We start from the raw sequence: 21910 nt of genomic DNA, 5'->3' as shown, positions 1-21910 counted from the left end.
TTCTCTAGTGTGTTTCTCAAGTTTGAACCTTTGAAACATGCCTTGGAGTGTAGTGGACAAATTATTTTCCTCTAATTTATTTGAAAGAGGTTATTTTCACAAAAACACCCTAAAAATATGCTTTGAAATCCTTTTCTTCTACTTCTTATCTATAAGAATAGGAGGCAGCAGATACAGTTGCTTTAAGCCAGTTTCAGATCACCCAAGAAAGGTAGTGGTCACAATCCAGTAATAAGGAAGGAGTAGCTTACCGTTTTCTGAGGATCAGGACTCATCAGATTGCAAAGGAGGTGATCTCCAAGTAGAGATGCTCCCATTTTAGCTGCCAGTCATTAAATGAGGTTAGGGAGGAGTGGACCCTGGATTTACCCACTTCTGGTAACCCAGGTGAATTACTTCCGCCTGTGTTCCCAGGGCTGGCTATGCCCCTTCACCGTGTGCTCAATCATTGGTTCAGGCCGTGACATAAAGGTTCCAATACAACGTCCTTCCCATGATGGAAATGTCTTTTTAATCAAAACCCTGTACAAAGAATATTTCCTCTGAGAAAGAGGATGGAAAGATCAGTGTCCCTTTCTATCCTTACAACCACAAGACACAGAGTTATAGTTGTTTTGTACCCTATGGTAAAACTGAAGAGGAATAGTATCTCCTTTAAATATGGAGATGCCTGAGGCTGCATTGTCTGTGATGGACAAAGGATGGTCTTCAAAACCAATTGCAAAATTTTGCAATTTGCATCATTGCATTTGTTTGTTTTTGCCCTTCAAAATCCTTGGAAGAGAAAGAAAAAAAAGATGCCCTGAAGACACCTTTAAGAATCACAAAATGTCATCTATAATTTAAGTCATTAACAGGCATTTCCATTATGCTGTAATTATTTATTGATTTGTATATAGTATGACCATTATGCACAGCACTCACTGAACTGATGTGGTAGTCAGCAAATTTAAAAACCCTCTTATCAGACCTATTTTCATCAGCATAAGCCAATTGTATAATAATAATGAGATTCTAAATTGTTATAAGTGAAAATAAAAGAGGAAGAGCGGGCAGAAATAATCAGAATATGTTGTTGTTTTTCCCCCGCGCTCTGAAGAAGTACATATGATCCAAGCCCTACTGAAAAGCCTCCATAGTATTTCTATTTTATCATTGCTGTGGTTTCCCAGTAGTCTGTCAAACCTTATCCTATCACACAGAGTGCCCATTGCACAGATGCATCAGAGGGCAACTCAAAATCTGTATAATGGAGATAAACAGTTCTCAGCAGCTTATTTTCTTGTTTGCGGGCAGCTAGACCTGAGAAGTAGTAATTTTTAGTCCCAGAGCTGACAGCCTGCAAAAGGGAGAAGAGCTGATTTACCTACTGGTTTGTGTGCTGCCACTAGCTGAGCAGCTGTTCACTGTTGGAGTTTGATCCTCAATATTTTCACTCACTTTTGCTTTATATTATGTTTCTGTCATGATACCAACAATGACATTAATGGGGAAAAAAAAATAATGGAGAGGTTTGTAGAGCTGGCACTCATTTTTAAAAGGATTGACAAATAGGGCAAGGACTTTTTTTTATTTTGAGGAGGTTTTGGTGTAGCTTTTTTTTCCCTCCTCTGGACAGGATAATCTACAGAACTTTATGCACACAATGTGCAGAAGAATTTTATGAATAGTTTAAATCAAAGCAGGCTTTGGTTCCCTTTAGAAAATCTTAGGTTATTAAGAAAATGTGAATTTGGTAGATAAAGGTATTGGGAAAGCTATGAAATAGCATGGAATATTCACATGAAATACAAACTAGTCATAAAACTGACAAATTACCAATGACTGTAACTGGGACAGGGCAAGCAAGTGTCCTCCTATATGCAGTTTCAATAGCACCTGCTCAAATCTCTTACAGGATTACACGGTTTTATGGAAGCAAAGCTTGCTCTGCCTTGTCTCTCTTTGCATCAAAGATCTTTAATCAAAGATGTGTAGGTTCCTGAAGTCTGCTCTTATTGAACTTGTGAGCGTGTCTTGCTTTCTCTTCAAACTAAAGCCACCCCATTGCTCTCTGAGGAGCCTGCACAGCAAATACAGCCCAAGACTATTGCCTGTGTGACCTTTAACACTACTGTCACACACTGACTTCAGGTGCCTCTCTTAAAGCTTGTGGGCAGGTCCTTTGGGGACCTCACAAACCTCAGAATAGAAGCAGAGAAGTCAAGTGCTGTCAGGGCAGAGTTCTAAGGCCCTTCTCTTTCCTTTTACCATGTACATAGGGCAAATTTCTTTGTTTCCTGAAAGCTTGAATGCTCTCCCAGGCAAGTGTTACAGCAGTAGCCTTGTGGGCTTTTACCTCCAGAAGCTGTCATAGAAGACAAATCTACAGGCTATGAAAGAGCACAGTTATCAGCCATCCAGTGTCCTTGGGGAATGACAAATATTTTTTTGCTGGGGTAGAGAGAAGAGGAGGAGGGCAAGAGATTGCCAGAAAGCACATTTTTATGATAACTGAAGTAATGAACTCAAATGAAAGGAATAAAATAAAGTGGAAGAGCCATTTCAGTTTTAACTACAGTGTTGCTACTGCAAAGCTATAAATTAGAACAAGGTAGTTAGGTCAGAAGAAATAAAGCAAGAAAGGCTGAGTCCTTGGTAATTGGAAACTCAGAGGAAACAGCCTCTAATAATTGAAGTATGTCCTGCACAGAGTTGTCTTCCTTCTCCTTTCAGCTGATAATTAATGAAGTTGGATGGAAGATGCCAGGAGAAACTTGCACAGGAGGGGATGTGCTTTCTTAGCTCAGCAGGAAGCTTTTATTTTTGCCTGTTTCCCTGATCTTGGACTGGAGATTTGTAGTCAATTCCTCTGGGTATGTTTTCTGAGAGTAATACTTAAAAATAAATCCATAGGTCACCATGCAAGCTTCTTCCTAGTAAACACTTCTCATCTCTTTGTACTGTATTGTTTTTATATTCACCCACTCCAAATCTACTCCCATTCTGGAGAACTAAAGTTTCTGAGACTCTGAAGTTCTACCAATTTGCTTTTCCCGAGGCACTTAGTCATTGGCCTATTAATTCTCCTAATAAAAACTATTTTTCCCGTCTGTTCTACTGTGGATAGGTAGAAACTTCAAGAATTCATGGAAGGTAGTTTCTAGACAGAGAGATGAAGAACAGCAGAAACTGTTCAAACAATCCTCCCCAAAAAAGGTTCAAAAGATTTAATAAAAAAAAAAAAAAGGCATATGGGTCAGTTGATTTTTCTTTACTAACAGCTTTCAGACAGAGGATAAATGATGAGCAAACCCCACCAAACAGGTAGAAAAGCCATTTCTTGCACCTTTTGTAGTTCATCTACAGAAAATACAACCTCACTGATGTTTTGCCGTTCTGTAGTTCATTACCACAGCTTCATTACTAGAGTTCTGAAGGGTGCGATCTGGCCATGAGCATACCTATGGATGTTATGAAGAAGTTGAGTTAAGGAGCTGTTAAATCGTAGGAAGTAATGTACATTGTTAGCATAGAGCTTGTTCAGTTCCAGTACATGGAAGAACACAGCATTTTCTCTAGAAGCCACCTTACATCTCAAAGTCACCCTCGTGTATTTCAATCTCTTTGAAGGCTATAGGTCAGACTTTAATCTCGTGTGAAATTCACAAATGAATTCTCAAATGGAAGAGCTAAGCCAGTTTACACTTGGTGAGAATGCTCCTCTATATAAAGCACCAGCTGTATATTATCTTCAATCTGACTTGTGGCTAAAGAAGAATGGAAGTGGAACAAACTGTAACAGCCAGCATTGAGTGTCTGTAATGCTGTAGTGAAATTCCCTGAGCTGAACTTGATCAAATTTTGGCTGCTTTGCTGGGTTGCTCAATACCTGATATGTACAAGGATGGATGGCCATCAGACCTACTTTCTTTCTGTGGCAAATCAGAAAAAAATCTGTAGTTGAAAAACAAATAAGAAAGCATGCTGTGCTTGAGTTCTAGACTTTCCTGTCATAGAAAGCTAAGTGTCTTGTAAGTGGATGCAATTGTAGAATTGATTTTTTGAAGAGCTTCCTGTAACTGCTTTCTGAAAAACACTAAGTCACTTTGCAGACAGAGGTCATTCTGAAGGAGTAATGAGGGGATTCCAGTGAGTTTCTGGCTAGAATTTGTCATCTGCTGCTGCAGATTAATTCAGGCAGGAGGCCTCAGAATGACTCGTAGGCGCCTCGTGATGCAGCATTCATTTTGCTTGTTGGGGAAGGGTTGCAACCCTTGTTCCTAATCAGAAAATCATGCATTGGTTCTTAATCAATGCCTGGTGTCTTGTTACTTTCAAATAAGTAAATGGAGTGTCATTAAGTAAGAAGCATTGGTGGCTCTTTAAGTTAGCAGGCTTCCTCTTCTCTAGGAGCTAGAGGCTACTGCCTCATAGTTCTGCCCAAACAAGGCATGAGATTTATGAACCCCAGTTGTCTGATTCTTAATAGCTGTTTGGTTTTAACCTGCAATGCACCGTGATAGAGCAGTAAACAAAAAAACCACATGTATTGAAAGTATAAATTCTGGGGCAGGCCTTCTGTTCCCCTGTTTCAGCAGGATGGATGGTTCCTTCCAAAAAATGCTTAGATCTAAGATTTTGTATCTCTCTGTAAACATGACATCTGCTCCATGGCAACCTCTTCCACTCATTTAGTCAGCAAAGAACCCAAGAAACAGCCATCTATTTTGTCATGTACTTGCCTATAGCAGGGAGATTTCTTAGAAGCCCCATGCTCAGTCAGTCCCGGGACCAGCTCTCCTGCCTCTGAGACAGCTAACAGGATTGTAGACTGGGAGTCAAAGGCTACAGTAAATCAATAGTCACAAAATGACATCCATGAATCTCTATGTAGAGAGGAACTATGAAAGGGCCTGGGCAGGGTCTTATAGATAGGTCACGTTCATAAAAATATTTTGACTTTTTATTGTGGTAGAGGTATTATTTTGACAGAATATTAATGTTGGTGAGTAGCCTTTATCAGGCTGTTTGTGCTGAGCTGTTGTGAGGTAAGACATAAGCACCTGCCCATCATTTTACTGCAATTTCTTCTGCTTCAAGCCCCATCCAATTTAGTCTTCATATTAATTCTTGCACAGTGAAACTAAAGGTACAAGGGGGAGCTTCACCTGCTGTTGAAGTGGAAGGTGAGAGAATGGTGAGAGAATAACTTCTCATCTGAATTCAGTGAAGGGGGATTTCCAAAGGGATCTGATGGGTCAATGCTCCTCTCTGAAGGAGCAGATTTACAGGGTATGAACTAGAGTTAGAAGAAAGAATGTCTTGCATGCAAGCGGTAGGTATCTCTTAATGTCTCTGGACCTGTTAGCTCTCATTTTAGTGTTGCTTGTATTTAATTCAGAGACTAATATCAAATTATTCCCCTCAGATCTTCCCCAGACTATTCCCACTGACTGGAAAGCAAAGCAGCCAATTTTCCTCCCATGCTTAGTGCATCTTTAGTCGGCAGCTTTTCTCTTTTGACAAGTCTATTTCAGCAGAGGTTTTGGTTGATCTCACTTTCTGTGTGATGGATGGGCAGAACCAGTTGGTGAACCTCTACAAACTGTTTGTGTCTCCTATCTTCTAGGCATGCCTAGGTGTGGCTCAGGGCATCTCAGAGGGCAGTGATAACAAAGCATTTTGCAATAGATCATCTTTTCTTATCTGTTCTCTTTCTTGGTGAAATAAATCACTTGGTTGCAGGGGACAGGTCATGTGGCTGCAAGTCCTACTCGCTTTCCTTTTCTTAAAGGGAAAGATGGAGCAATGCTGTGCTCTGGGTTTGTGACTAATTGCTGAAGTAATTTAAAATGAGATAACAGGTGCTTTTATTGAGTGTGCAAACTAAAAGGCTTAAATTGATGTGGTTCAAAACTAGCATATATGTAAAGGCAGTTCCACTCCAAGTGCTATTGATTGTGAGCCCTTAACTCAGGTCCCTTTGCAGCTCATCAGTAGGGAACAGATCTCAGTTGTCTACAAAGAAAAATATTCAGGCTACCAGGCTGGGGCTGGCATGGCTCTCTTGTGTGAGGCACTCTGGTGTATTAGATTTAGTCTTAGAGGACTAATTCCTGTATAAGACCTACTTCAGATGCTCAAATCTCTATGTGACTCTCAGCCCAGTGATTTTCTAAATATTCTACCATGTATCGTTAACTGATCTCTGTTGTTTTATTTCTAATTACTTTTCAATATTTATCAGAAGAAGAAAGAAATAATTACAATGTGCTGAAAATGTACTGTTGTTACGTGTTTTTTTTGTGGTTTTTTTTTTTTTTTAATTTAACGTTAAATGCTCTTGTAATAACGTTGCTTCTGTGCTTTTTTACAAATCAGGAGATTATAGAAGTCCAAGTAGTAGAATTGCAACAAATAGCTGCTTCCCGTGGTTGCATTACTATAATGCTGGGACACAGTTTACAAACCCAACTACTGCTATGTGTAATTTTGCTGACCTGAAAAGAGAGATGCAGGCAGGTAACTGCAAAACCTAGCAGAGTTGTTTTGGTTTCAGATTTATTTTCCTATGTAAGCTTTGTTTGTTAGACTTTGCTATGCAATGTCTTAGAGGTAATTCAATCCTTTCATCTATCACCATGGCAGTGTGTCACTGAGCTGAAGTCAGTGGGATTGCCATTTGATTACTAACAGTACCTCTCCATTGACCTTTTCAGCTGTCACGTTTAGAACAGGTGAATAGAAGAGCCAAGAAGGGAGGAGGAGTTAAAACTGAGCCTCATGAAAGAAAAATCTGCCTGTATTTCAGGCAGTGCAATATTAGAAATATTGCTTTGTGTTTATCTTGGATAACTATTGACATTATTTAGAATGCACGAGGAAAATTCTTGCATATCTCTATTTCTGACTTTACATTTAGGATTAAATTGTATTTTACTGATCCTTTTTGTTATCTCTGAACATTAACAAGCCTAATGTGTATTTTAAAGGGCTAAAGAGAGAAGCTATTTCATTAGGCAGACAAATATTTTTCTTAGTCTTGCTAGTCAATAAGTAAATAGGTGTCTTTGCAGAAATTAATTTATGAATGGACAGATCTTTGAAATCGATCAAAGTGCAGGTGACAGCTCTCCTCTCTTACACCTTCATTGTGGGTTGGCTGATTCATCTCTGAAAAGTCTGCGGCTTCAGTGAGGGAGTATTTTGTAGTCAAGAATATCTTACTGTGAAATATATTTAAAGTAAATTTTTCCATGCCTTAATTAGTCTGGGAAACGGTTGGTTTAGAGTGGTCTGGTACTGCTTGTCTCATTGTACATGTAAAGGCTACTCCACTATTTTCTTTGAGTTACTTGTGGCCTTCATCGCTGCATGTAGCTCTTTTTAATCTTCTTTTTTAGACTGTTCTGTCTGTTTTGTCCTTTTCATTGTTTTCCTTTGAGCTCCTTTTGATTCATAGCTGGTTTTTATTTAAAAAAAAAAAAAAACCTCAAAAAGTACTTAGTTATTAGCATACAATTTCATTGCTACAGCCTGGACATTTAACTCCGTGCTCAGACACAGATAGGGACATTCTGCATAAAGTCCTGGGTGTTTTTGTCTGATTTGTATAATGGAGAAGATTGCATTACACAACTCTCTCGATCTTCTAAACAAACTAACTTTTTACATACACAATGGTTTTGTTTAAAGACCAAAATCAGTCTTAAGAAGTTTCCAAATGCCTTCTTGAAGATGTCCCTGTTTTTCTGTCAACTGTAGACAATTAGAAAACTTCTGTCTATATCTGGCCCCAATCTGTATGTACGTAGTATGTAAATACGTCTGTTTGAATGAATATAAATCTGTGTACACACTGCTTTCTTACTTGATCAAGTTCCAGTTTCCCTTACTGATAAAGATCTTTGGATTATTTTGTCCCAGATGTCTCAGCCTATGATTTTCCAAATTGCATTTTGCTGGTAACTTTGGCTCATATTTCTAATCCCTCTAATCTGGAGATTTCATTACCATGCTGTTTATTATCTTGCTGGTCATTATTGGAAATACTGAAAAGAACTAGCAATGATACCTTGAGCCCTCGTATACTTGTTATTTGATTTTATCTTTTGTTTGCACTTCTTAAGCCATCTTTCACTCTGTAGGATAGACTTTATCCTGATAAGAATTAAATGTTAAGCAGCCCAGTTTCAGATCCCTAAAAGTCATATATTTTAAATCTGCTAAGGGCCTACGCCTACTAATTTTGTTGTTTTGTCAAAAATAGTAATGCAATCAAGTTAATCTTAAGGGATCTGCCTCCTTGTAAGCTCATTCTCTTTTATCTTCTAGAATGTTGGTGGTGTAGTTTCAGCTGCTTCATAGACATTTGTGGCAGTCTGTTGGAATTCAAAAAAAAAAAAAAAAAAAGCAAACTGATGCCTCAGTTCTCTAATAACGTAACTGATCTCCGAAAAAAAGCTGTATGTTCTGAAGTTGAAGTGCAGTTATTAGCTCTGTCTATGCTAAAACAGCAGCTCGGTGGGTTTCAGGACTTGTTAGGGGAATGCATGAAGGGATGCAAGGATTGACTGCCTTTGCTTCTGGTGAAGCAGGAGAAGCCAGCTCTGACAGTATTCTGTCCAAAGCGGCAGATTGATTTCAACAGCTTTTACAAGTTGACAAGAACAGTATGAATTGTTCATAGGGAAATTACGAAAAGGTCATAGGGAAAATTTATTCCTGCTTGTGGAGATTGCTTCCCTGCCTCCCCCCAAGTTTGGTTTGCCAGAACTATCCTATGCCATTGGCTATTTGTGGTTTGTGAGGAGCTGCCTTACAGAAGGCTGCTGTTTATTTCTGAGGCCTCTTGCTGATGGTACAGGCACTTGTGACCAATTCATGCAGTGGAGGGTTTGCATCTTTTGTCTCCTTCAACAGGAGATTTCAGAACTGGTTTACATTCAAATAGTAGTTGGCAGGGAATTCAGATTTGCTTGCCTTCCTACTTAAGATGCAGCTACTTTTCCCCCTTCTGAGACAAGTGCCGTGCAGTAGCATGCTTTCTTTCAGTATAGTGGCCGTATTTTAAATACAAATGAAAAAGCATCTCAACTCTGGGTGGCTTTACTTTCCACTAAGAAGAATTTGCATTGCCCTAAGGCCACGTTACTCAGGATGAGGATTTTTATCAGTATTTTCCCTTGCCTTGGATGTTAATCTTTTCAGATCTTGGTTTTCTAACCAGATCACACTAAAGTAGTGAGGGTTATCATCTCTTCTTCCAAATCTGGATATCATTAGTTGTGTTGGATCAGTCAGAGCTATGGAAGCAGCCAATAAGTACAAGAAAAAGTGCTGTTTCCTTTTTCAGTGTCATTCTGTTCCAGCTCATTGCTTCTGAGGCCCACCCCCATCCTCACATTCATGGGCATCCATTAATAGTGGGTGTGTGTGCATTTGTATGAGACAATGTCAATGTTTTTGCAGAAGCACAGATATTTTCCGTATTTAACAGCCAGATGTGGTAAGACCTGCAGCTGGGTCATGACAATGTTTAAGAAGATATAGCATATGTATCCTCCTTTAGGGTTTGACTAAAGTGGATATGTGGAAGAAGTCACCCAGAAACTTCTACAGTACCTTTTCTGGTGTTCTGCAGCAGCATATGGTTAAGAATGGAAGGAAAGCACTAATCTAATCCACTGCTTCTCTTTGCAAACTACAGCTAAAATCACATTTGGATTTGTAATTAATCATTTTTTCTCTTTTGCTTTTCAATAACTGTTCCTTTCATCATTTTTAGAGAGTCCAGCTTCAATTATTTTCAGCTGTGAATTTGGAGAGGAGGTGAACTCCTTTTGAATAATCAGTGTGTTATCTCACCATAAAATTAAAATGATAAGAGGTGCTTTTGGTTCATACCTTTGTAAACTGTTTCAACTAAAGCTTATTACTGTTAATTAGAGAAAAATCTGGTTTCATCAAAGCTAGTAATAATAATTCAGGTTGTTATCGACCTTTTGGGGTAGTAATTTTCAGAGGAGAAAAGATTAGTTTTTAAAGAGCCTTGGATACCCTACAGAACATAGTTATGTATTGGGCTCTGCATCTGTCTGGATTTGTTCCTACTTCTGTTAACACAATCAAAATGCTGTATTTGAATATGGAATTTTCATTCTCCAGCTAATACTATAGCATATCCCCATTCTTTAATTCTTCTGGGCAGAAAGGTAGGACAATGCGTACTTGTATTGTTTTGGAAGCATCATGCAAGCTTTTTTCCTTTCCTCTTCATACAGTTGCCCACCAGATAACGTTTTTTCATGTTTCTTTTTATAACTGCTACAGCTTTAAGTATAGCTGTCGATGTTCTTAAGACTGCAATAACTTGGGCAAATAATTAGTATGATTTCTAACATGAGTTAAGCAAGCGCTTTGCTATCACTAAAGGAAATACTTTTTAAAAATTGTCTTTTTTGTTTCCCCCCAGCTTCTGTGAAAAGAAAGCTAAATTTGCAAGAGTGAACCAGAGATCTACTGACTTGAGCTCAAACAAGGTACCTCTTTTTAACTTCTGTAAGTTAAAGCCATAGGAGAAATTTGTTTTCAAAATCAAGTTTGTTAGTTTTTGGTGTGCTGCTGGATTTTGGTTTTTGCTTGAAAAAAGTTTATATTTTTTTTTGTTTTATTTTGCTGTTCTAAGTTAAGTCACTGATGTTTCTATTTATTTATAAATGTTTATACTACAAAGATTTCTGTCTTGAAGGTAAGCATCCTACTAACAGACACAAAAGTACAGTTGCCAAATACTTCTGGAACACATACAGAAAACAACATTCTACAGTATATGGGATATTAGGCGTTGCATTGCAATAGTAGAATCAGAATACCCTTAACTCACCATAATCCAAAGGAATTTTAGTTGTGATGCAAATGTGCAGACACAATTTAGGAGTAGCAATGTGCTCCATTTTTAATTTTAGTCTTGTTAACTTTTGTCTTGTTCCTTCCTCATAGATACAATGTGTGTGTACGTTATAGTAGGTCTTGATATGCTCTATGTGATATTAACTAAGAAAGTGGAAAAATAACCAAATTATTATAAAAAAAAAAAGCACAACAGTTTACATAAAAATAGCTGCAGGAAAATATTTGCAAAAGCTAGGAAGGATGGAGCAATAATGCAGTAAGATACATGTTTATGCCTGCATTAATGCAGATTAATATCTCTTGCATAAGAACAGAAGAAAGTGGAGTCAAACTAAAGGTCCGGCTAGTTCAGTATTTTTTTACTCAAAAACAAACAAGTATCACCAGTATTAAAAGAGTTGTAAGAACAGAGCAAACTTATAATGCTGCCATCCACAGAAAATGACCTGGACTCCAACAACTTGTGAAATTTTGACTTAAAATTTAAAAGTTCTTAATGGATTTTTTTTTTCATGAGTTTCCTGCCTGACTGTAAAATACAAGCCTTTACCTGCTAAATTAAGACGTTACAGCATATTCGCACTTGGGAATTATGGTTCACTATGGTGTATAGACATTTACAGTGCTCTTTTTCCAGATTTCCCTTTATAAAGAGTTAATCCCTGCATTTTTACATCAGGAATGATGAATGGGCAGATGACACATGTAACCATTTTCTTCTCCAGGTCAGAATTATGCTGCAGTTTTCCTAGGCTTGTTATTTTTTGCATATTTTTCCACTTATTTTCAGATCAGGAAAGTCATGAACAGGTTTTTTTTTTGTGTGTGTGTGTGTGTGTGTGTGTGGAGTGTTCTTTTGTTGTTAACTAGAATGAGCACATAGAGCAAGTAGGCTAATTTAGCTGGATGTACAGTTTGGAAGCAGATTTCTAAGCAAATGACTGAATTCTTTTGGCATGAAAAACCCAGGAACATATGGCCAAGTGACTGCATGTAAAAAAGCTAATTTAGTCTCTAAGTTTTCTGACCTTGTCTTAGAGTTAAGGTGAAAAATGTGTCATAGATTTGTAAGTATTAAGGTCGTAAGTGACCTGGAAATGACCTGTGATTATATCGTGTGGCCTTTCTTGCTAATGTGTGCCATAGATGTGCTTTTAAATCCAACCTCTTTGCTTGAGTATGGCAAGGTATTGTGTTTAACCTCACACAGTCATTATTTTAAAGTGTTCAGCGATGGAAAACCCTTCCTAAACCATTGACGCCTCTTATCATAACATACACTACTTATTTATTGTCTGAACACACCTAGATTCAGGTTAAATTGCTTCTGCCCTATCCTGTAGTAGTTTGCTGTGTTAAAGAGTTTTCTCTGCCATCAAATTCTCCCCATGATGAAGATGCCCCTTTCACATACCACTAGGATAAGAAATTTACTTGACCTGGTAATTAAAAAATTTTCACCTACCCTAGCAGTGTAGTGTAAAGCTTATGTTGGATACAGTACAAAAAACACAGCCTTATGGGAAAGGCTTCTGAAGACTTTCCATCATAAGGGAAGTATAAATGGCTAGAACAGTTGTTTCATTTAAATGACAAATACAAGAAATGGTAATAAATACAGATTACCCAAATAAATCAGAGTCAGGATGCTTCTGTTGAAGTGCAAGTCTGCTGTCATAAAAATTTCTATAAAATATTCTAATTTCCATAAGCAGGTTTTCTATTGGCTAATGATTTATTCATCTAATGTTTCTCTGCTCTCTAGCTGCAGATCTCTTGACTAAAAACAAATTTTTCTTGTGTTTATTTTCTTCAGAAAGAGGTGATATTATTTCCTGAAGTTAGCAGAAGACTGTTTTTTCTCATGTTTTTGTGTTAGAGAACATGAAATGTTAGAGGCAGCTTTGCCATCCTGTGTAGAAGTCCATGTAATTTCAGTCTGGAAATCAGGAGATCTCCATGCATGGTCTGCAGCAGCTCAACCTGGCCTCTGGGATATCACCAGCTGATAGCACAGGCCTTAAACTTGTGATCTCAGCTGTTGTCTTTCTATTAAGAAAGTGAAAAAGACTGGATGACTATCACTGACATTTCTGTATTTTTGTAGCAAGGCTCTCCAAGCTTGTGCTGTTTTAGTAATCTAGTTAATGTGGTTTAGAAGGGTGCATCTTAGCCAGATTAAACCATGGCCCAGCTGGTGGCTGGTTCATATCTCTCTGAGCTTCGACTCTGTGCCTCATTAGCAGTTCCTCACCTCTACAGTGAGGAGCACTGCTTTATGGCATGATGTGAAGTGTGCCACAGCTTGTTTCAGGAGCATTCTTGTATGTTGTAGGTTAATCCCACTTTCTTCCTACATCTTCTTGTTGAGATATATATATATATTTTTTGTTCTTAAATTTTCTACTTTATTATTTCTCTAGTTTGTAAGGTACATAGGACATTGTGCTGTGTCTGGGAGGAAAGATCAAATGTATTTAGATAAACTGTTCTGCTGTGCAGATGGCTCAGGGTCTTGTGATAGTTTCCCTCTTGGGAAAAGCCAGCTGCCTGGTCTGTCTCCCAGCAGCCTGCACCCTTGATGCTACCAAGTCCATTTGTGCTTTTCCTTAAGGAGAAGAGCTGCTGGACACCCTGAAATCTGCAATGCATTCATGTCCTTTTGACCTCAGCCTGCTCAGTCCGTGGACCATTCGCTGTCATGTGCTCATTGTTTCATGTCCCTTACGTTCGAGAGGGAACCAATATGATATTCTGTAAAATGTCCAGTTGTTCCTGCAAAACCTTCCCATTGAATAGAGCCTGCTGTTTTGTTTCTCCCTACTGTTATTCTCTTCTGCAAAGAAGAATGTTGTAGAAAATGAGGGGCAGGTAATTATTTGAGTTTGCTACTTGAAACTATTTTTAATTCTGCAAGTCCACATCGTTCTCACTGAGTGACTGAGGGAAGGACATAAAAGGATGCTGTGATGAAATCACTGTTTAAAAATAAATAAAATAGGCTTTTGCTGTCTCTGCCTGCAGTAAAAATATAGGACAGTGATTCCTAATTCTGTTTGCATTTGACTTTTCTGTTTCTATTATTCTCCCTGTATTGCGAGTGTTCATGGTAATCCTCCTGGTTGACTCCTGACTAAATGTCCACGTAAACTTTTCACATTTGGAAAGTGGGGACAAGCATGAGTTAACTGACTTTCTTAATCTCCCATCAAAGCAGTTGGTATGCTTTAAAAGGGCTGAGGAGTATTGGTGTCGTGTTAGGTTTTCATTCTTTTGAAGACAGAAGGAAACGTGAAGATCCCAGTGTGAGCACTAAATACTGTGTTATCTTGCAGATGTCATCTTGTACTTCATTCAACAGGCTGCAAACAGACTTTTGAATGCAGAGGTTAGCTGGGATGTTATTTAGATGTCTTTGTAGGCAGAGTATCGTTCTAGTATTTCCAGGTGTCTGAAAAGAAAGCATAAGTCAATTTGCAGGTCCACTTCTTTGGGATGAGATAATGTACTTTCTTGTTTATAAAGCTAGAAGGAGATCTTCTGAAGCAGCACACAGTTATGGCAAATAATGGAATCAAGTGTCTTTGGTGTTGAAGTGTAAGGAATGTGTGACATATACAAGTGTGTGCAGTCACTGAAATGATGAATGTAGCAACACCTGAGGTAACTGCATCCATGATTAATAGAACTGCTTGTGAAGAATTACTACCTGCTGCAGGTAGTAAATGTTAGTATGATCGTGCTTTGAATATGGCAGAACTTTGACAGCACTTGCTGAAACAAGGCTTCATATGGGATGAGCTTGAGGCTACATATGCTTGTTGTTATGGCTGTCTTTCAAACGTGATGTTTCAGAAAGCTATTGCAAATACTTTCTTGAGATGCCCCTTGGCTAGCTGGGATCAGGTAGTGCAGCATTCCTACAACACAGCCCAACTCACCAGTTGTCTTAAGAAAGCTCTGTCTTAACTCAATGGAGTAACTAATCTCTTTTGTAGAACGCAATATCCAGAAGATGTTTAGTGATGAAACTTTTACTTAATTATTTTTTTTTTATATCTTGTCAAAGTCGTGATCTTGCTGCAGTGAGCAGTGAAGCCCTGAGTTACCAGTACAAATCCTTTAGGTAAGAGCAGAGGAGCTGTCTGAAAGCTCGTATCAGGCATTTGAAGGCTTGTCTGTAAAGAAAACAAAAAACAAACAAACAAACTCCCAAACCAATCAAACAAAAAAATCTCTCTGAAATCTGACATACCCTTCTGCAATCTATTCACGGAGATAAAAGTTAATTGCTTCCTTTTTCCTAGTTCTGTTAAGTGCTGCAGTTTCAAAACTTGTCATAGATTTCTAAAAGTAGAGAATGGGATAATTTCATGTATTTGCTTATTTCTTTGAAGGTAATACATTTGTATTGAAACATTTATTGAATTCTTGCATTACTTATGCAATGGAAGTGGAGTCCAAGAAGTACGTATCCAATTGGTTGTATACTGGTATATGTTCCAGAAATGCAGCTGATGGTATTCTTCCTATGGTTAGGTTTGGAGGCACCTGGGTATTAACTATAGGAAAATATTGAGCTAGGTTTGTAGCTGCTGAGGAGCATCACAAGACTGTTTGATCAGAAATGTGTTGGTTTTTTTTCAGATTTTTTTAAGAGCTATTTCATAATAATCATTTAAAAGAAACGAAGTGCAATCAGACTCTGTGGTTTGAATGCCAACTGATATTTGCAGAATCATACTGAAATTTAGAGTGTGATTTAATATGTATTTGTTACCTGAATGTATACGGTAGGATTTGGCAGATCCAGATTTGAATACTTAGATAATATTAATAAGTTACACCCTACTGTTAATTGAATGATGGCACAGTTGTGATGTGGCATTGTATAAAATTTCATGGCTTGGCTTGTTAATGCTAACAGGAAGTTTGGTGAATTCCTATGCCCAAATGGAAGTAAATTTTTTTTTCATTTTCAGCCAAACATTGATTCTGAGTTGTGAGCTGAGAAATTTGTATGGCTGGAGATCTGTGTGCTTACAGTGGAAAGGAGTGGCAAAGGGGAATTCCAGCCTATTGCATCAGTGCAGACTGTGTGACCAGGTGATCTCTAGAAATCAACTAGAAGCAGATTCAATTATTGTGGACGTTCAAAAACTTTATGAAATTGCTGTATGATCCCAAATTGAACCAGTTTTCTGTGGCTGGGTAATATTCTAGTTGGCTCTAGTCATCAATCTGTTCCTAAAGGTTCAATCCCACATTTCCAAAGATGTTTGGGTGCAAGGGGGAAGCATTTTCTTACTGAATATTTGCTAGAAGCCCATGGTTTTTTAGAGCAGGATTTACACTGTACACAACTGGTGTTTGTACAGTACACACCCGAATGTATTAGCATTATTTAGTGAAATAATCTTGCTTCTAGTGATGTTAGATGTGTTTCTACTTGCTACTATCTTGTAACATTTTAGGATTTAACTTTACTCAGCATAGATTTGCTTGTCTGTTCTGCATCAACACCCTCTTATTGAAACAAGTGGATAATTGCAATGCCTGTTGCATAAATACCTTCAAAACGACACTAATCCTGTCTGCTAATCTTAAATAGCTTCTGCATTGGTCTGCATCTCTGCCATTCTTTTCTCTGTACTGCTAGTTCTGAGGAGGAAAGTGGCTATAATTCGTGCTGGTTTCCAGATGCTGAAAATACCAGAATAAGGCTGCATTAGTTGAGTCGAGCTGGGGCCTGAAGAGGAGGCTTTATTCTAGCTGTTGCTTTCTTAAGGGAAAAATAAGTCTCTCTCTTCTTAGCTTACATCTTTTTTTTTTTTTCCTGAAAAAACATTAAATTGTGGAAATAATAGAATTTAGCAAAAATTATCTTCTGTAGAGTTAGACAGCTTGAATATAACAAAATATAAATCTATTATCTTTATGCTAAATGGGAGAATAACATGCAGAACTGATCTTCTGTGTCCAGTAGTAAATAAAAGGAGCTGTATGTATTGGCCACAGGGGAAGAAAAGAAAGCTGTGGTGCTGTTTTTAATCCTGCAGCATGCATTTCTTTTTTTCCCCTCCGGACATCAACGATTTTTTGATACGTCAGTGTCTTAAAGATACAAGCTATGAAGATAAAAAGCTTTAACTGCTTCTCTGCCACAAAAAGCTTAAAAAAAAAAAAAAAAAAAAAGAAGAGGAATCTCTGGATTAACTGTATTTCATACCTCATATCTCCTCTTCTGAGAGAGAAGAAGAAATGAAAGCTCAGACTAAGGTATTGCTATGGATGACATGGAGTTGGGCATTGTGATATTGAATCAGTCACCTCTGGTTTGTTTCACCTGTCTGCCAGGTCACAAAACTGTGACAAATCTGCAGTAATCCTCTGCTGATGAGGAGAACTTACGTACTCAGGTTGCCATAGTATTATTTATGTGAGTTGCCAAAACATATGGATTCCTTGGTGAATCAAAATCTTCTGTCAAATTGTTTTCACAGAACTACCAAACTGCAGTGGTGATGGGACAGTCTAAGAGCAACATGGTACTTTTGATGTTAAGTTCAAATTTGTGTGGGCTTTCTAAAACTAAAGGCTGAACATTATGGAAACTGCTATTCTAGGCCACACATTGGATATATTGTCTGGCAACTTGATAAGAAAGAGGAAAAGGTGTTACTGGGAACTTCAGAGAAAGATGCAAAACCATCAGTGCTAGACAACTATGAAAGAATCAGGCCAGGAGAAAATGTCCCTCTGAGTCCCAGAGGGATGTATTGGCATTTAGTCTTGAAGTGTCAAGGCTTCTTTCTCTTCCTGTGATCATCTGCTCCATCTTCAACTCTTCAGCTCTTGAGGTTCAGATAAGTACTATATATATCTATATATCTATAGTAAACGTGGTTGGAAATATTACTGTATTTTGTCTGTTAAAATTAGCACTAGTGAATTAGTATGTGACTGTGAATGGTACATAAGCAATACAGAAAGGAGGAAGGGATGTGTTCATATTCACTTCGCTGAAATCATTGATGAGGGCGTGAATACATCAGTGAATGAACAGTACTGGCCAGAAGGAAAAGAAAACAATACACCTGTTACAGTCTGTTTGCAGTTGATGAAATAACAGGTCGGAAAATAAATTATTCAACATCATTTTCAGAAACCACTCTGTAAGGGCTAGTTATACTGCTAGAAGGTTGGGCTGTGTGGTGCAAACACTCTTCAATAAACTAGAATTCATTATCATCTGGTCCTTGGCACTATTGCACTAAGTTCAAAAATGAATACATAAATACAGATAAGTAAATGTTGCCATACATAAGTAATTGGTATCATGCCATTTTTCTACGGCACCAGTGGCAAGATTCCAGCAACAAAAGCTTTGGTTGCTTCTGAGCTTCTCATTATGTCTGAGGAAAGTCAATTGTGGTTATTTAGTGCAGGGGACATGTATGAAGACTGCAATAGCCATGAGGATTGTGTGAAGTATGTGGTGCAGTAGGAAGTGTGTATTGAAGGTATAGATTATTACTCACTGATGGCATGCAAACAAGACCAGGAGGCTCATGTCTTCTATTAAATGCTTTGACTGCTCATTGGCTATGTATCACTAAGAACGTGATTCATGTCTTCTAATGCATGCTCCCCATCAAAAGTTGAGATTGATGATGTTCTCTGGGAGCCACTATGTTTATCTTCACACAGAAATAACATCACCCTTTAAGTGTCCTTTAAATCCTTAGGCTTGTGGTATTTTGAGTTTTGATTTTAACTTGCCTGATATTTCAGGGTCAGTACAGTGTCATAGTTGCCTGTCACGTTTTGGTAGTGCTTCAGAAATGCAGGACATATTTAGAAGGGGAGGTAATACTTAGTCTTTGAGGGAAGGCATGAACTCAAGAACAGTGACTTTTCACAGTAATCATGCAGGAAACCTCCTTTACTGTAAGCAAGCAGAATCCTACCCTGAGCTAGGACACCATCCTGGTCTGCAAGCCAGTGCTGAGCTGATAGGTTTTAAATCATTCAAGGGTCACGTTGATTGGAGCCCGGTGCTCTCTGCAGCGCCTGTGTACAAACCCAGCTGAGTTCTGGGCAGACTAAAGGAAAAGCTTATCTCTGTGTGAGTATGCATAACAAAGTGCTGAATAATGCCACGTCCTGTAGATATCACAAGAAATTGGTCAAGTGAAACTCCACTTCTTCTTGCAACCTGCATTTTCTTCTCAGGGCATCTTTAGCAGTCAGGAGTGTAGGTGGTGTAGAAGTCAAGAGCAGAAAAATAGCACCAATACAGCGTTCTGCATTGCTGGCACAGATAAATGAAGTGATGCGTGCATGATGAATCTTGAAAGAAAAAAATTAAGGCAACTAGTAGAGGGAGAAATATTATTTTTTAAGACTGGAAATATCGGTCAGTGTTCCAGGAAAAACAAGCTGGTTTAAAAATAAATTTTTAAAAATAATAATTTAAAAGAAACAGCAAGCAATGAAGTTTCCTCGTATTTATCTTTCAGGGAAACTTTTGTTTTTTATTCATTATGTTTTTCCCCTCACTTCAGCACATTTCTGAAGAGTGCGGTCACAAAACAAATTTGTCCTGCTGTTGCTGGCTGTCACTTGTAAAGTGCATTGTAATCTTGAGAGAAATGAAGAGGAAATGAAGGAAATTCAGCCCTCTTTATCATTCACATATAAAAAGAGTCTTTAAAAAAAAAAAAAAACCAACAAGAATCTGTTCATGACATTCTCCAATCTACTAACTGTTATTTATGTGCACTGTATTTACAGTTGGGGCCTCATTTAAATGACAAAAACAGCAATCCCTGTGCTAGAAAATTCAAATGTTGGATGTAGATGTGATTAAGAAATACTGAGTGGAAAAACAGTGATTCATCAAGCTCAGTGTCAGTTTTCACAATAGTTATATCAGAAAAGATTTCTGAGTGCACTGAAGTACTCATATCCAAGAGGAAGGGGAAGGGAAGGCTGTTGCAGGATAGGAAGTTCCGGGCACTTTGTTCCCGGTTCAAATCTTATTGGCTTAAGGGCTGGGAGGAGGTTAAAAATTGAATTTGTAGCTGTAAGGTCTGTCTGACTAATTGATTTGTGAGGAATCAGATGTGTGACTTGTATTTTTTTGGAAAAAAAAAAGAAAGTATAAAGTTGCTAGTGAGACTCTTACTTCCTTTTTTTCTCCTAAACCTTGTATTTCTTTTTTCTGGCTGCACTTGCTTGGCAGTAACAGAGGGCCCTGAATAAAAGAAGGAAGGATGATGACTGAAGGACATGAGGAAATGTTTGTGCTTATATAGCTATCAGACACCATCAGTGGGAGTAGCAGTAAGTGGTCTCCTGCAGAATTACAAGAAGGGACTTAGTAAATGGATGAGCTAAGTAAATTGATACTGTGTTTCTTCTTGGACTGACCTCAGCTTCTTTGGAAGAGCTGAATAAATTCTGCCTCAAGCAGGAGAGAACAAAAGCTGCAGATATTTCCTTTTCTGTCTTTTTGGCTCTGTTTGTGGCATAAAAACCAGGCAGGCTCCTGTGACTCCAGGTTTTTTATCTTCTAACTCAGACTGTTCTGCCTTTCTAAGAGCTTTGGAAGGACCTTGAACTTCAGAGATTTAGGAAGTAAAGCTTTGTTTGTGCTGTAGTCAGATATGGCTTGTGAAGAACTTTTTAATTTGCTCCCTGATCATCCGGATTGGTGGCTTTCTGAAGCATGATGCTACTCTGTCTTTCCTTGTGTGTCCATTTTCTCAAGGGAAACAAGCTATCCTGGACAGCAGGATGAATTTTCTGCTCTCCTATTGACAGGTAGTCAGCAACCCAAACTGGGCAGTGCTTCTGGGTCCTTCACTGCATTAGTATAAGAGCTTTGCCATCTGCCTTTTTCTTCCAGAGGTACCTCTTGCAGTACAAATTATGAATTTTGAAGTACAGAAGAAATAGTAAACAGCATAGTAAGTATGGAAGTAGAGATCAAAACAAATTAGTGAGGCATCTTGCCAGGATAAAATTATAGATGTAGCACTATTAATTAGTATGAAATCTTCTTTGGCTCTTCGTGCTGTACAGATCATCATTCTTTTTCTCCCTGCTTTACCTTGTTGTTAATCTCCCTGTCTTCCTTTTCCCTTCTAATGTTGACAGATGATAGCATTTCTCCAAAAAAGATTTATAATGCCATAATTGTAGGTAAGGAAAATACTGTGAATCCTCTTCGCATTAACAGCACTGAAATCCAAATACAGGAAATACTTTCAATTGACAGGTAAGAGTTCTTTGGGTCAAATGGTCTTTATCTGATAGAAGGAAGAACAGTAAAGTGGTTCTAATTATGGATGGTTCTTTTCGTCAAATCAGCAGAGTAGTGCTTTAGTTACATCTAAGTTAGCATCTTCTATTCTGTGGAAATGGAAATGTGCTTGAATACCTCATTTAAAAAAATAACCAAAACAAAAACACCATGTCCCACAAATCATAGAGAAGTCCAGAGGAAAGCCATCTGAACTTATTAAAGTGACAAAACTTGTGTTTTGGCTGTGAGAAAAGTTGCTTAATGCATCCGTGTTCCTATTTTTCAGTTTCAATAATGATCTAATTGTGCAATGTAAAAGCAATTGAGCTCAAACAAGAATTTATTTTCTATAAATAGTTTCCAATTTGATTAAGCAAGGGTAATGTTTCTCTTATGTTTGTTATCAAGAGAGTCTTTTTCTGTATGAGTCAAAGGAGCAAAATGACAAAATTTTGATAAAATCAATGAAACGTTAGGATTATAAAGTATATACCCTCTATCTACAAGCATGAGTTTCCCTACTGGATTTTGGCAGCAGCTTTGAGTTTTACTGTTTGATTAATAATGCCTTACAGCTGCTCCTCGATAGAAAGTGAGAGGTTGAGCTCTTGTCTTTACCCTTTCCACCACCATTTTTAACCTAATGAACAAGCACAAGATTTTCAATTGTAATGGAGAAAACATGGAACTGTATAAACTGAA

The 21910-nt window shown here is 38.0% G+C and overlaps 1 protein-coding gene across 8 annotated transcripts in view; it reads left to right on the top strand.

The window, feature by feature from the left end:
• LOC149917001 (uncharacterized) overlaps window positions 1-21910 on the top strand; it is a 515322-nt gene that overhangs the window by 159233 nt on the left and 334179 nt on the right. For all 8 annotated transcript variants that reach the window (XR_016468657.1, XR_016468656.1, XR_016468660.1 and 5 more), the window contains one exon: window positions 10457-10523. Coding sequence is in view for 4 of the 8 variants with exons in the window: in XM_090144809.1 (XP_090000935.1) it covers window positions 10457-10523 (67 nt within the window). In the remaining 4 variants the exon portion in view is untranslated. The remainder of the gene's footprint in view (window positions 1-10456; window positions 10524-21910) is intronic.

Source organism: Phasianus colchicus, chromosome 8 (assembly GCF_987193195.1).
Source record: "Phasianus colchicus chromosome 8, bPhaCol1.hap1.1, whole genome shotgun sequence".
NCBI lineage: Eukaryota > Metazoa > Chordata > Aves > Galliformes > Phasianidae > Phasianus > Phasianus colchicus.
The sequence above is the reverse complement of the archived record's forward strand: the minus strand, read 5'-3'. Positions and strand labels throughout refer to the sequence as shown.